At 30.5% G+C, this 15,340-nt stretch overlaps 1 protein-coding gene across 2 annotated transcripts in view; it reads left to right on the forward strand.

Moving 5' to 3' along the window:
• Positions 1-14,979, forward strand: part of LOC118198908 (voltage-dependent calcium channel subunit alpha-2/delta-1-like) — a 131,066-nt gene extending 116,087 nt beyond the window's left edge. The window contains exons 37-38 of one of the 2 annotated variants that reach the window (XM_085815244.1): positions 1,216-1,298; positions 13,131-14,979. In XM_085815244.1, the coding sequence (XP_085671370.1) occupies positions 1,216-1,298; positions 13,131-13,154 (107 nt within the window). In that variant the 3' untranslated portion in view covers positions 13,155-14,979. Of the gene's footprint in view, positions 1-1,215; positions 1,299-9,054 lie in introns of both variants that reach the window. The other variant, XM_085815243.1, reaches the window with a different exon arrangement.
• The last annotated feature ends 361 nt before the right edge of the window (positions 14,980-15,340 follow it).

Genomic DNA, 15,340 nt, shown 5'->3' on the forward strand with positions numbered 1-15,340 from the left:
AGACATTTCTATACATCCAGACTGTTCCAGTAGAAATTTTCATCAAGAAAAAGACTGTCTAGTTTTATTTTCACTTATTTACTCCCATGACAATATTTGGTATGAATTTTAGCTGTGGGGGATATATGAAAGCCAACATTTGTATTTGCAGTGTTTCTAATTTGATAACCGTAAGACAGAGCTTAACACAACAAGTGAAAAATATTTATGAAGATTTGATAAAGTTCTGTCATGCAACAGATTATACATTAAATAGAATATTTGTAAAAAAAAAAAAAAAAAAAAAAAAATAAAAATTAAGAATTAAAATCTTGAGAAATGTCCACTTTATTGGCAGACAGCAATAAGTTTTCTTCAGGCTGTGAAAATACTTTTATTTACTGAATTTTTTTTAATAATTAGAAAATTTAATTATTATACTAATTTCGTTTTTCCCACATAAATTGTTTCCTAATATTGTTTATATATCATTCTTTGGTGCAATTCTGGCAATAAACAAAAGCTGCAGAATGCTTCAAATAGGAAAAACTTACTATTTTATGACCACCCTGTACTTGATGTAGCATTAATGGAGTAAAGTGAATTCTTAACTATTTTTATTTTTTCTTGAAATTTAGAGCTTTTTGATTTATGGATTTTCATGGCTTAATGTGGGAATAATACTGGCTTTAATTTTTTTCCCTGGCTTACAAAACTGTTGCTTGGCATTAAAGGAGTAGACTATTTATCTAGTCATAATAATCATATACTCTATTATGTATTTATGGGTATTCATATGTATATGTAATGTACGTGTTCATATGTACAGGTAATAATGCATTTATGTGCATGTCATAATTATTTTGTATCCAATTTTTTATTGGCTATTGTAATATCAGATTTTTTATTGGCTAATTAAATACAATTATTATAATATTTAAAAGTTTGCTTTAAGTAGAAATTTGTTGCTATATTACAAAAATTTATATATTATAAATGTTTTAAAATTAAATCTTGCACTTCCGATTAATTTTTATTTTAAGCAGACAAGGACAGTTTGTAGTCTAGTTATTTTATTTAAGATTACTTTTAAAGAGTAATATATACAAGAGTAATACATCTATAATATAATTTTATTCTAAAAAAAATATGTCTTTGCATTTGAAAATTATTTAATGGAAAGTAATTTATTGCATGTAAATTAGAGAAAATATAATTAAATTTCTGTTTATTCAGTCGCAGCTCCAAATAGCAGTCTGTGCAATCGTCCTTTACGATATCGTAAAAGACCTGATAAGTGCTTTAGTTACAGCAGCGAAGTAAGTAAGATTAACATTGTATTTTTGATACAGTTTTAAAAGTTGTAAATGTTGTTAGATTTCTCTACTGCTTTATTCTTTTGTGAATTATTAGTGAGGTAAATTTTAAATGGGTGTAAAAATATCACTAAGGGAAAAAAAAAAAAAAAAAAAAAAAAAAAAAAGAGAAGAAGAAGAAGTGAGCTTGCTTCCTTAGTTACCTTTTTGAACAAGGGCTATCCTTCTGATTTAGAAGAAACTGTTAGTTTGACTTTATAATAATTAAGTACATTTATTTTTATTTTTAAATGTTTTATTATGTATTAAATATATCTATTTTTATTGCTGAATATTTGTGGTTTCATTTGTGTATGTACTTTTCAGAAGGTAAGTTTGCTATTTCAAGTTTCATTTAGTTTTTATGCCATTGTATTCAAGATTCCTATTATTTAATAAAAAATATATAAAAAAGGGAGCTTGTAGTTATTAAACTAGTAAACAAAAGAGAGAGATCTTAAATTATGGCTAAATTTCCTTTTGAACATTTTTTGTGGTAAGTTTTAAAAATGGCTTAACTTTTTTGGATAGGTTTAATAGAAACATTCTTTGTCTTCAATTTGAGCATACATTATTTTTTGCAATGTGTACATATTTGAATATCATAAAATTCCTAATAACTCATTGTTAAGCATCCAGTTTAGTTGGCACTGTTCTGTTGTTAGGACTTGAGTTGTCACCAGATGTTTTGCTAAACTCACCAAGAGACTGGTTTCAGGTACACATGGGTAACACAAGCCTAAGAGAGGAGCGATAGAATTAAATAGACAAACAGCAATTCTAATTAAAATAGGCATATAGAAAATACTAATCAAATTTAATAAGGAAAAAGAACATAGTTGCCAGCATTGGATACACTATGACGGTCTAAAAAAGACAGAGAACAGCCCAACACAGACACGGATACCGGGGTTCACATATCCCAGTGAAGCACAGACTACCAGAGAAAAACTCATCCCTCTCCATCAGCCTGAAAGGTTGCCATACAGATTTAGACTGTCTTTCACCAATTGGCAGTTTTATGTTCAGTTTTGAGTTCATATCATCTGTTTGGCGATGCCGCTGCAGGTCCATACGAAGTTGACAATGTTTATTTTTAAAGTCATTACAATTTATTTTTTTTAAGTATGCCTTTTCAAAATTAGTAGTGAGAATACAAGTTATAAAGATGTAGCAGCCATTTCTTTTTTTTTATTATTGTTGTATTTACCATGGATATGAAGATTTAGGGCTTACCTAATAGTGAAACATCTGTCATACAATTTCTTCACAAGTAAGGAATAATTCACTCAATTAATAATAGGAGAAAGGACACCAAATGCCATAAAATGAAGCTCTGCATCAATTTGAATAAAGCTCAGAAATGGAGATTTTCAAGATATGATGTGACCCCCAAAAAAAGGATTATGTTCTCAAAATTAATTTGAAAGATCTGGACTCAGTTTCTTAAGTTGAAGTCATTTCATTTATGCATGGCATTTAGAATTAAATTTCCTTGAATTTGGTCAGTATTACATGATCATGATACTTGATATGAATCATTGCACTTTTGTTGAATGGAACAATTATATGAGGGTAGTCTGTGGCCATGCATTAATGTCTAGACCTTCAGTGCTGATAATATTGTCAAAGTTGATGAAAGCCTGTTTTCACTTTAAAAAAAAAAAAAAAAAAAGGTCATATTCTTCCACCACAATGGGTGTGTGGTGGGATTTCCCGAGAAACAAAAGAATGTTTTTTAGTTTTTGTGCCTAACCGTTCTTCCCGAACTCTTTGCTTAAAGTTATTGAAGAAAATATTGATGGCATTGCAATATACTCAGACTGTGGGAAATAGTATCACACTGAAAAGCTTGAAGAGGTAGGATTTGAACATTTCTGCATTAATAATAAATATAATTATATCAATTCCAATACTCGTTGTCAGACGCAAACTATTGAAAGTTATGGTGCAGTGTGAAATAAATGGGAACAAAGCAGTGACTGTAACCAATTGGATTCTTATTTAATTGAATTTATGTGGTAGCAAAAGTTAAGTTGCTACCACATAAATTCAATTTCATTCATTCATTTTAAGTGATATTTTTATAAATATTTTGATATGGATTTATTGATAAAGGGAAATTTTATGAGATTTGCAAGCAGAGGTCATGCTGTTCCTATAGATTGTTGGTGACCTCTGATCTGGTGCTTCTTGACAGCCCACATGTGCTCAATAGAACTTCATTAGCTTGTTTCTCAAACCACTGCAGTATAGTTCCAATCTTTTGTCAAGCAATGTTCTGCTGGAAGAAACAATTTCCGTTGGGAAAGACAAAATTCCTGAAAACGTAACATTAGTCCAGATGTTTCTGTAAGTCCATAGTAAATATCCATTCATTAAATTTGCAAGAAAAAAATCATACAATTGTGGAAGATTATGCTAAAGTTTTTGGTGAGCTTTTCTGGCACTTCTTGACATTATGGTTGTGCTTAATTAATATCTCTTAAATTAGAAAGCCAGGATATCAACTGGAATTTATTAGCATGTTCCTCAAACCAGCAGTGGCTGTGTGACATGGTGTGTGAGATGTCATTTTTGTCCTACTGGGTTAGGTCATTTTTGGTATGGAAGATAAAAACCACAAAAGGCTTGTAACTGTTAACCAGTGATATCCATCTGCAGCAGTCATAGTCCATTCTACAACCACCACCGGTCCTAGGGAAGCTCCTAAGAATGTTCTCTAAATTGTTACTTATATCACTGGTCTCTTTATGTGATGCAGTAAATGTGTACATAAACTGTTCACCTGGAGGACAATGTACCCTAAAACAACCTCTGATGTAATGTAAAAGAAATGATTCATTCAACCATTCACCTGTTTTCTGTTATTTTGAGGTCCAATCATGATGCTCACAGGCTCAGTGTAGTTGTAAACGCTACTGATGCTGTGCTAATGAGGATATCTGAAATTTATTTGCAGCAGAGTCCCATATCTGTCAAGATTGAAAGAACTGTGTACAGTATACTCTCATACTTGGATATGCATAGCATTCGTTTGTTGACTGAACAACTGGCAGCTGCCAATATACCGTCTTTTTCTGAAAATAAGACATCCTCCGAAAATAAGCCCTATTGTGATTTTCGGAACTTTTTGTAAAATAAGACATCCCCCGAAAATAATCTCTAGTTAAAATAATGTGACAAAAAGAATTCATTAAAAAATGCTGTTGATTTATTAAGTAATAATATGTTTAGCTTTCCTAATACTCGTATTTCAGAGAAATGTTTGAAACAAAATATTCCGAGAAATTAATTGTTTACCTCTACAGTTCGTTTCAAATTAATTCTTGGAATTTATCTTAACGATGCAGCGACCTTTTTCCAACCCCCACAGAATGAGTCGAAAATCAAAAGGGGTGATTGATGGGTTACTTATCTTCTCAGTGGTGTCGCATTAGGATCACAGCAGGGCTGTTTCAGGAAAGTAAAGGATGGAGACACTTTCTTCGAATAGCTACCCCCTCAACATATCAAATATAGCTACCCCCTCAACAAATGTGTACATAAACTGTTCACCTGGAGGACAATGTACCCTAAAACAACCTCTGATGTAATGTAAAAGAAATGATTCATTCAACCATTCACCTGTTTTCTGTTATTTTGAGGTCCAATCATGATGCTCACAGGCTCAGTGTAGTTGTAAACGCTACTGATGCTGTGCTAATGAGGATATCTGAAATTTATTTGCAGCAGAGTCCCATATCTGTCAAGATTGAAAGAACTGTGTACAGTATACTCTCATACTTGGATATGCATAGCATTCGTTTGTTGACTGAACAACTGGCAGCTGCCAATATACCGTCTTTTTCTGAAAATAAGACATCCTCCGAAAATAAGCCCTATTGTGATTTTCGGAACTTTTTGTAAAATAAGACATCCCCCGAAAATAATCTCTAGTTAAAATAATGTGACAAAAAGAATTCATTAAAAAATGCTGTTGATTTATTAAGTAATAATATGTTTAGCTTTCCTAATACTCGTATTTCAGAGAAATGTTTGAAACAAAATATTCCGAGAAATTAATTGTTTACCTCTACAGTTCGTTTCAAATTAATTCTTGGAATTTATCTTAACGATGCAGCGACCTTTTTCCAACCCCCACAGAATGAGTCGAAAATCAAAAGGGGTGATTGATGGGTTACTTATCTTCTCAGTGGTGTCGCATTAGGATCACAGCAGGGCTGTTTCAGGAAAGTAAAGGATGGAGACACTTTCTTCGAATAGCTACCCCCTCAACATATCAAATATAGCTACCCCCTCAACAAATGTGTACATAAACTGTTCACCTGGAGGACAATGTACCCTAAAACAACCTCTGATGTAATGTAAAAGAAATGATTCATTCAACCATTCACCTGTTTTCTGTTATTTTGAGGTCCAATCATGATGCTCACAGGCTCAGTGTAGTTGTAAACGCTACTGATGCTGTGCTAATGAGGATATCTGAAATTTATTTGCAGCAGAGTCCCATATCTGTCAAGATTGAAAGAACTGTGTACAGTATACTCTCATACTTGGATATGCATAGCATTCGTTTGTTGACTGAACAACTGGCAGCTGCCAATATACCGTCTTTTTCTGAAAATAAGACATCCTCCGAAAATAAGCCCTATTGTGATTTTCGGAACTTTTTGTAAAATAAGACATCCCCCGAAAATAATCTCTAGTTAAAATAATGTGACAAAAAGAATTCATTAAAAAATGCTGTTGATTTATTAAGTAATAATATGTTTAGCTTTCCTAATACTCGTATTTCAGAGAAATGTTTGAAACAAAATATTCCGAGAAATTAATTGTTTACCTCTACAGTTCGTTTCAAATTAATTCTTGGAATTTATCTTAACGATGCAGCGACCTTTTTCCAACCCCCACAGAATGAGTCGAAAATCAAAAGGGGTGATTGATGGGTTACTTATCTTCTCAGTGGTGTCGCATTAGGATCACAGCAGGGCTGTTTCAGGAAAGTAAAGGATGGAGACACTTTCTTCGAATAGCTACCCCCTCAACATATCTTACGAGATCCACAACAGCTTTCTCCCTTTCTATTAATGAACAAAGGGATTTGAATGCTATTTTTTCAATTCTTAATGATTCAGTTCTTCTCTTTTGTTACAGGCTATCAAGAAAATAATAAAACAAAATTCAAGGACATTTCAAATACTAGCTAATGCCCTCATTTTTACTTTATATAAAGCTTTTTCGTGACAATTAAAAATTACATTTACATTGTAATAGATTGCAATAGATTTGGGGTTGGGTGCAGGAAGTGGAAGTGGAAGTGGGGTTGGGTGCAAAGGGAAAAATATCTGCTCTGAGGACTACACCAGTCTTTGTGTTTTATGTTGCCCCTTAGGGGGTCATTATTCACCATCCTTCAGTGTTGCAGGTACGCTGTTCAATCTGATTTGAACAGAACTTCTAAATAGGCTTTCACAGGTGGTGAAAGGGGGAAAGAAATACTCTGAGCCCAGTTTTAGACACAAAAAGTTTACCTTTGGATGCGAAAAATGGCACGAAATGTTTGCGATTTTTCTAACGGCGAACTGGTTAAAAATACAACATAAAGCAGCAGTCTACATTGAGCGACAGTGCAGGTATACAATATTCATTCCAGTCTTGTAAGTCTGATTATTTCCTCATACGTAATTTTATTTAAAAATAAAGTGAATAATTTTTAATCCCAGTTAAAATGAGTGAGTACAAAACGAAAGAGCTATTCTGTCGAGTACAAAAAGGGAATCGTGGAAGACTCCAGGGGTGTAAATCTTGTAGCATTCTGTAAAGAGAAGGTGCTGGATATCTGTACGGTTCGTAAATGGCGTGCAGACTACGATTACCTGTGTCAACTGGTGGACCAAGGAAATGAGAAAAAACGCAGAGTTGGATCAGGTCAGCAGCCATTATTTTCTGAGTTGGAAGATTGCATCTGGGAATGGATTGCAGGCAGGAGAGCAATGGCTTTGGTTGTGCACAGGGCTGATATTCAAAAATTTGCCCTTGAAACAGTAATTGAATTTGATATATCCACAGAAGAATTTAAAGCATCATCACACTGGTTGGACAACTTCCTTAAACGAAGTGAACTGTCTCTAAGGAGATCAACAAGATTGTTTAAGTTGGAAGACAATGAAGTTGTTAAGCATGCACTTGCGTTTAAGCTTTTTGTTGATGGCATCGATTTTTCGAAATACCAACTCTCCAACATGATTGCTATGGATGAGAACGCGGTATTCCTAGGCCAAGGAACTCAAACGACAGTTCACCACAAGGCTTCTTCGTCAATTTACCTTCCTTCTACTGGTTACGATAGTGCACATGTTACTTGTATTTTGGCGATTCGTCTAGATGGCAAGAAAGTATCGCCATTTTTAATCACTAAAGGTAAAAAAGACCAGATTCAACGTGTTTCAGGAATTTATGCCATTGAAAGTGAAAAAGCCTGGTGCACCCAAGCAGTTATAAGTTACTAGTTTGGGATCCAGCTAGTACTCACCGCGCTGAAGACATGAAAAACTTTCTTGCTGAGAGGAAGATTGATCAAGTAATGATTCTGGCAAGAATGACTGGTTACCTCCAGACACTTGACATTGCAATAAACAAGCCATTCAAGGATCATTTGCGGATGGAAATCAATGAATATATTGAAAACAGAATGGTGAGAAATCATCGAGGTAATTTTGTAAAACCAGGCTTACAAGAAGTTGTGAATTGGGTAAAAATTTCATGGAACAAAATAACTGATAGTGATGTTTCCAATGCACTACGAACAGGCTACTTAGACAAGTATTCATTTAACGATAGCTATATTGCAAGACATGAGAGATTCGGACCAATGATTCAACAGGAAATGGATTTAGAAGAAAATCAGAATATAATTCAGAATTTTATTTATTACGATGTTCCAGAAGAAGATGACACGACTGTAATTGAATAAATTTAAGTTTCTGTATTCTGTATAAAATAAATATTAAATAAAAATATATAAATATACATTTATTTTTGCCCATCCCCGAAAATAAGCCCTAGCGCGTATTTTGGACCCCCCAAAAAAAGTAAGACTGTGTCTTATTTTCGGAAAAAGACGGTATTTTCGTACAATGGGAGTCTCTGATAGTTGCATTCATTAAGCAGCCGTGGATCTCCTATGCCTCTGCAGTTTCATTATCTTTCTTCCATTTTTCATAGGTATTAACAGGTTTAATGTCTCCTGCGGAATAAATTTTATTTACATTAGATCAATTTAGATTTTCTTTTTCATTGATATTAACAATGAAGATGGTTAAATTTTTCTCTTTTTAATGACTATTGAAATATAAATGATTTATAATTTTATTTGTGTTCTTGGCTTATATTAAATTTTAGTTTGCTATCTTTTACTATTTTTTACTAAACATAATGATTTATTTCACATTTTTTCTTCATATTATATCTCAAATAGCTTTTAATTGAAAACTAGATAAATGAAATAGCTTTTTTTGTAATTTTCCGTATAATTTGTGGTTAATTTTTCTTATTTATGTAATATGTAAAGATGTTCAGAACAGAAACTATGAAGTTATAATTCATAATTAAATTTGTTATATAGTTAGGATTTCTTTATCTGCTCCATTTCCTCTTATATGACTAATGTGCAAGTTCAGTGAACATTGAATGAAAGTATAATTTGGTATCATTTCAGGAAGATAATTCTGACTGTGCTGGTGTGGGTAAAATAACTTTATTTAATGCTGCTCTTTTGATAGAGTTGCTGAGCTTGAAAATAATTGCCAAAATGATAGCTATTCATGGCTAATAAGTTCCTGTTTGCATAAATACAAAGTGCCAAGTTGTGTCTATAGCACTTGGTAAAAGCAGTATCTTTGATCAAAGTAAAACAATTGAAGTGTTCAGTGCTGGATTTGACTCCTAATAAGCAGTATTTGTGCAAGAGTTTAGGCATGAAAAGCAGAGTGTTTCATAAATTTTATCTAGTTGATATGTATCTATTTTTTCCTTTAGAGTGTCATAAAATGTCTCATAAAGTGTCTTATCATCAATGTATTTTATCATCACTGTTTGTAATATTTGAGAAAATTTTCACAATCTTAATAAAACATATTGTATAAAGTTTAAATTTGTATCGCTCACTGTGTATGATATAGATATTCTGTTGATGAGTTGCCTTTTGTTTTTGACAATCATGAGACATGCTTTGATGATTCTACATTTAAAGTCACTTTTATGAAATATGACACATGTAAACGCCTAGAATACGCTTTAATATAATTGTTGATGTACATAGTGCATCTGTTTAGTTTTATGATAGAATTCATAAATGGGCAAAAACTTGAAGAAAATGTCTTTCTTTCTATTTAATCATCTATATATACTATATACTACATCTGATGCTGCATGCCTGTTGGAACATTCATAAAGCTTCTGAACTGCTCTGTCGATATCAACTTTAGAACACTCTTTCATTACATAATTGTGATTTTCTAAATTTCTGAAGTGCTTTCAAAACTAACCACTTTGAAAAGACTTTAGAAAAAAAGTACTCTGCAGGTGCCAACTCTAGTAAATATGGGGAACAATAAATGATTAGTGTTTTCCAATAAGCTGTTTGATAACAGTTGAATGTGCCAAGAAAACTCACTGTTTAGTTGTTAAATTTGTAACAGCAATTGCAGGCTGCATAACATTGAATAAATAATCCTTTTTAAACTTTTTTGCATAAGGAATCAATATTTTAATGGAAGCAAGTAGAGACATCATTTCACTGGGATTGATGGGAAAAATTAATCCTAAAACTTTATAGATGCATTGTGTAGGTTTGCTAAATGTATATGATGGTTTGAACAAAGCTGATGATTTACTTGTACTTAATCATTTTAAAAGTCATGGTGTTAAATCTATTTCTATTATTAGCCATTCATTATTTATTAATCAAGGAGAAAATGCTTTGAAACATTAAACAAGAGATAGCACTGGGTATGTCATACCCAAAATCATTTATCTTTTTTAAAAATATCATTAATTGTGTGTACATTAGTTTTTGTAATTTAAATGAAAAAGTGTAGTTTTAATAGAAATCTACAGTATTTATATTTATTTTGTGCACTGTTTGTGTATCGAAAATTTTTCTTAAATCTTATGCAATAAAACTGTGTTTTTGTGTTTTGCCTTGAAAGTTTGTATATTAAGAGTTTTAGTATTATTTCATTACTATTTTAAAGTCGAATAGGAAGCTGTTTGTTGATAATAAATAATTCTTCTGTAATTTGTAATAATTACCAAAGGAAAATTGCTGTAGATCAGCATTTAGTATTTTAGCCAGTGTAATGTTGTTGTTATTTCTCTAAAAAGATCTATCATTAACTTTCATCATCATATAAAAAGAGGCAATTTCAGATTTTCTGGAAACATTTGTAACTGTTCACTTTAATTACCTTTGCATACGAATGATAACATGACAATACTCTTTTTCTTACATCTATAAGATGCGATTTTTATCTTCTTTAGAAATAAAGAGAAGAGAAGGATATTCTTTAATGAGACAGTCAGGGAAATTTTTTTCTTTCATGGCATTTTTCTCTCAAGAGTTGTTAAGTTAGTATTTATTTGTATCCCATGTAGCAAGTACATCATCAATATGGATCTTAAAAGTTACACATAATTTTGCATATAATGAATTTAAAGCTTCTTCTGAATGCTACGATCTGTTAAGTCTGTAGGGATTTTTCATAACCACATTATATTTTGAAGTTTTATATGATGTTTAAGTTAAATAAATAGTAAAAATTAAATATATTTGCAATTCTTATACATTTAATTACATATGTGACCTCTTAAAATTGATCATTTAATTACAACTACATATTAGGTACCATAAAATAATCAAATATTCATGAAACAGATTTTTAATGTAATTAACTTCAGGTAAAGATTTCAGGGATATAATATGTGGTCATCTATTTCTCATAACTTCCTTGTTATTTCTAATTAATATATTCTATGTACTGCTCTGCTTCAGCTAATTCATGGAAGCATTTTGGAAAATAATATAGGTGCTGAGCTTTAATACTCTTATTACAGCTAAGTGTGTTGAAATTAGAGTGGTATTCTTAACTAGTTGAAATAAAAATTCTTTGACTTATATTCGCACAAAATTATTAAGCAGAAAACTATTGAACTAAAGTATTGTTACAAATAAAACAAATGAGGATTAGATGATAGAATCAGTTGTGTTCTTTGAATTTAGGAAATGCAAAGTTCTTACAGGCTTTCCTAGCTGCTAGAAAATGAATATATCTAGTTGTTAGCTTTCTCGAAGTTCGCTGAGTTCAGAGAATTTATTGAATAAATAATAATACAGTAAATTTTTTTCCCTCTCTTTCTTTTTTTTTTTTCTTTTTCTCTCACATTGTTCTATCACCCCTAATTTGGTATGTAATCTAGTTTATCTATGTCAACTAAAGATTCCTTTTTAAATTTTGATCTCCATTTGTATCTTTCTTTGAAGGCTGCTTTTTTTCCTGCCCCAAATCAATTGATCAGTTTTTGATGTGTTATTTCAAAACCACAATACGCATAGGTATTGTATGTATTCCCTTTGCTGAACTTTTTGAGATTTTGTTTCTTAAATTAAATTATTTTGTTCTTTCATTTCACACTAGACTAATCCGCTAGAAAAAGCCTCACTTGTTTCTGTTGCGCATAAAAAAAAAGCTGCTTAAAGTTATCCTTAATCCATGTATTAACCAACTAAGAAGTTTATGTTGTGTTTCTAAACTAAAGCTGATGCAGATAAATTGATACTATTTTTTAACTATGTGTAAAATGTAACTAAGAACTAATTTATTTTCTAAAACACTAGGTAATGCAGGGTTTCCTTTTACTGTTCAGTATTATTGACACTCAGGCTTTGTGCAAGCATGGTTATATCAAATATTTTACAATATGAAATATTGTCAATTTGAAATGATCCATTGTTATTATGAATTCTGATCTTTATTTATAGATTTCAGAATAACCCAGGATAAGTATTTTTATCCATGCTCAGTTTAACAGAAAGTGAGTTAAATATTTAAATTTTGACTGAGATGAGTAGTGCAACCATATCCTATACCAGGGTTGGTTAAACTTCATGTCAGTAAGAACCATATGTATGAATTCAGGAATGTTCGAGAGCCGCATCTAGATTTTATAAAAGCCACAAGTTCATATTTACATCATTATAGAAGTAGTGGAGGAGATTTTAAATAGAAAGAAATCACTGATAACTTTGTAAAATGAGTCTAAACTAATTAATTACTTCCTTTTGGACACTGAATAATTTTAGTTTACCATATTTCATACATATATTTTATATGCATGAGCCGCACAAATTGCCTGCGAGAGCCGTATCAGGCTCGCGAGCCCCACTTTGGCCATCCCTGTCCTATACTCTTCACATCAGAGATGTAATTGTAAAAAAAATCTAGTTTTTTCTCTCTAACAGTTTTACTCTTAAAGAAAAGTGACTCTTAATTAAATAACCAAAAGTTTAATTTATTTTTAAAGATGGATATGATATATATTTGTGCATTCTCATGAGTTAATTTGCTCATATATTTAAAAATAATTAAAATGAAGGAAAATGAAAATCATTTTAGTATTTGTATTATCTAATGGGATTCTCAGTATAATTAATTTTACTTATTTTTTTGTATATGTGAAATTATATGGTTCTTTTTTTTTTTTTCTTTCTTTCTTTTTTTTTTCTTTTTTAATTAGCAAAGAAACATGAGCATTATGTAAGAACCTTGTTTTTGAATTTCTGGATTGCTTTTTGAACATTATGTCAAGAGTGTAATTGTTATAAATTCAGTTATATGATCACAAACTCATGGATTTGATTTTCAAAAATAGTTACTCTGATTATTGTAAAACTATCAAATTTAAATATGTTATATTTGTGTTAAAATGCTTGTAAAGGGGTTGAAGAATGTTAATATGTAAGGTTAACTATATGAAATCATTGTTTTTATTGCTGTATGTTGTTAATAGTAAATTAAAGAAACTAATAATTTGTGACTTAGTAATGAACATAAAACAAGCTGTGATCTATGTAAGCTTCTTAAATAAGAACACAGATTTCTTAGAATTTATCTCCTGTGGAATCTGACATAAAGATAAATGTATTATTGTAATTAAGCGGTATTGAGAATTAACTAATCTTATTAACCAACAATATCTTTGCCTTTATTAGTTCTTGTTAGTGAATTGCTTTCTTGAACTATTTGTGTTGCCATGTAATTAAATATTAATATTTAAAATTATGTACAAATTCAAAAATTTGGAATTTTCTTGAACTTATTATTCAAAAAGTCTTAATACAAATGTTTAACAACCTAATTTTTCTTAATATCTTAATGTATAAACTGTATTCTTAGCCAGTAATCAGTAACTGCATTTTATTTAAATGCTCATAAAACTGTTTATGAATGAAACATAAAAATTCAGGTTTCATTCATTTTTCTTGTATTAAGAAAGATATATTTCACATCTTATGTTTTAGTTGAATTTATATTTCATCATTCATTCATAGTGTTCTGTATGCTAGCAGAAAATTCTCTATACTAGCAGAGGCCAAATGTAAAATTCATTGTATTGACTGGTAATACGAAATTTATTTCTCCTTTTGATAATGAAATATTTCACACATAGCAATTCATGTCAAATTAGGTATATATTATAGAAATATTCTTAATCATGTAATATTTTGAAATGCTCTTTTGATAGTTGCTTATAGACTTTTGAACGTGTTATTCTAAAATTGTCTATGAATATTTCCTACTGTTGCATTTGTGATTGTGTAAAATTTTCCTTGTTATGGAAAAAATATTTCAGTAACATTATTTTTTGCAACAAGGTACAAACGGTTTATGATTCTCTGCATTAACTTAATTGTATGTGGTTGTGTTGATCATTGTACCCATAATAACTTGAACAAGTCCAATACCTCATAAAAGCAATAATCTTGTTTTTCAGTTAGTGTGTTTGCTTTTTAAATGTTTTAAAAGGTGTCTGCTTTTGAAATATCAAATAGTATGTAATTTTGCCTGTGCCTAAAAAATGTATTGACTTACTGGCACATACTGCAATCTGTGACTGAAACTTGAGAGCTTTATTTTGAGAAATTCAATGCATACATAATTTGTGTTTGGGAGTTTTACTGCTTCAGATAGTGAAATATGAATGTATTTTGCAAGTCTTTTGTATCAAAAGCTTGCTGTCAGTTTTCATAAACATTTGCATTAGTTTATGTATATTTTTATAGCTATATATGCATAGTTAATGGATTTTGGATAAATGAAAAAGTAGTATATTTCTTAGCTTTTTCCAAAAAATGTATTTTGTTATCTGTGTAATGTATAAAACTGTGATATTGTGAAAAAGAAGTTCTTGCTTTTGTGGCCTTTCATATTACATGAATATTTGAATGTGGAAAATTTTTTTTGTTGACGTTCATGTAGCTTTATGGAAATGTATGCATACAATTCTTGTTTTATGCTAGAAATCTTAAATTAAACCTTCAAGGAAACTGAACCTTAGTTTCCGCTTTTGAAGATATTCTCTTTCATATGCAGCATCTTAATACTTATAATTTATAAAAAGTCTTTCATAGCTTCGGACATTCTAAATACAAGAATACGCATGAGTGTGTATTACATGATATATAATTGTAACTAAAAGTAAAAAATAATTTTTAAATTAATCTCTTTTTAATAATAAAATTTTGCTTAAATTAATATTGTTAATAAAATATATTAATGTTTCTAATATTATAATTTAAAAATTAAATAATTTTATAAAATTTTTGTTCTGAGATTGGAGAAATTTAAGTGAATTAATTATGATGTATTTCTGAAACTAATTCAGCATTTATTAATGCAAAGGAAAATTTTCATTAGTGCATGATTATAAAATATATGCAATAAATC

The sequence above is a fragment of the Stegodyphus dumicola genome, chromosome 4 (genome assembly GCF_044657685.1).
Source record: "Stegodyphus dumicola isolate Sdum_Otavi_A_Nest chromosome 4, ASM4465768v1".
NCBI lineage: Eukaryota > Metazoa > Arthropoda > Arachnida > Araneae > Eresidae > Stegodyphus > Stegodyphus dumicola.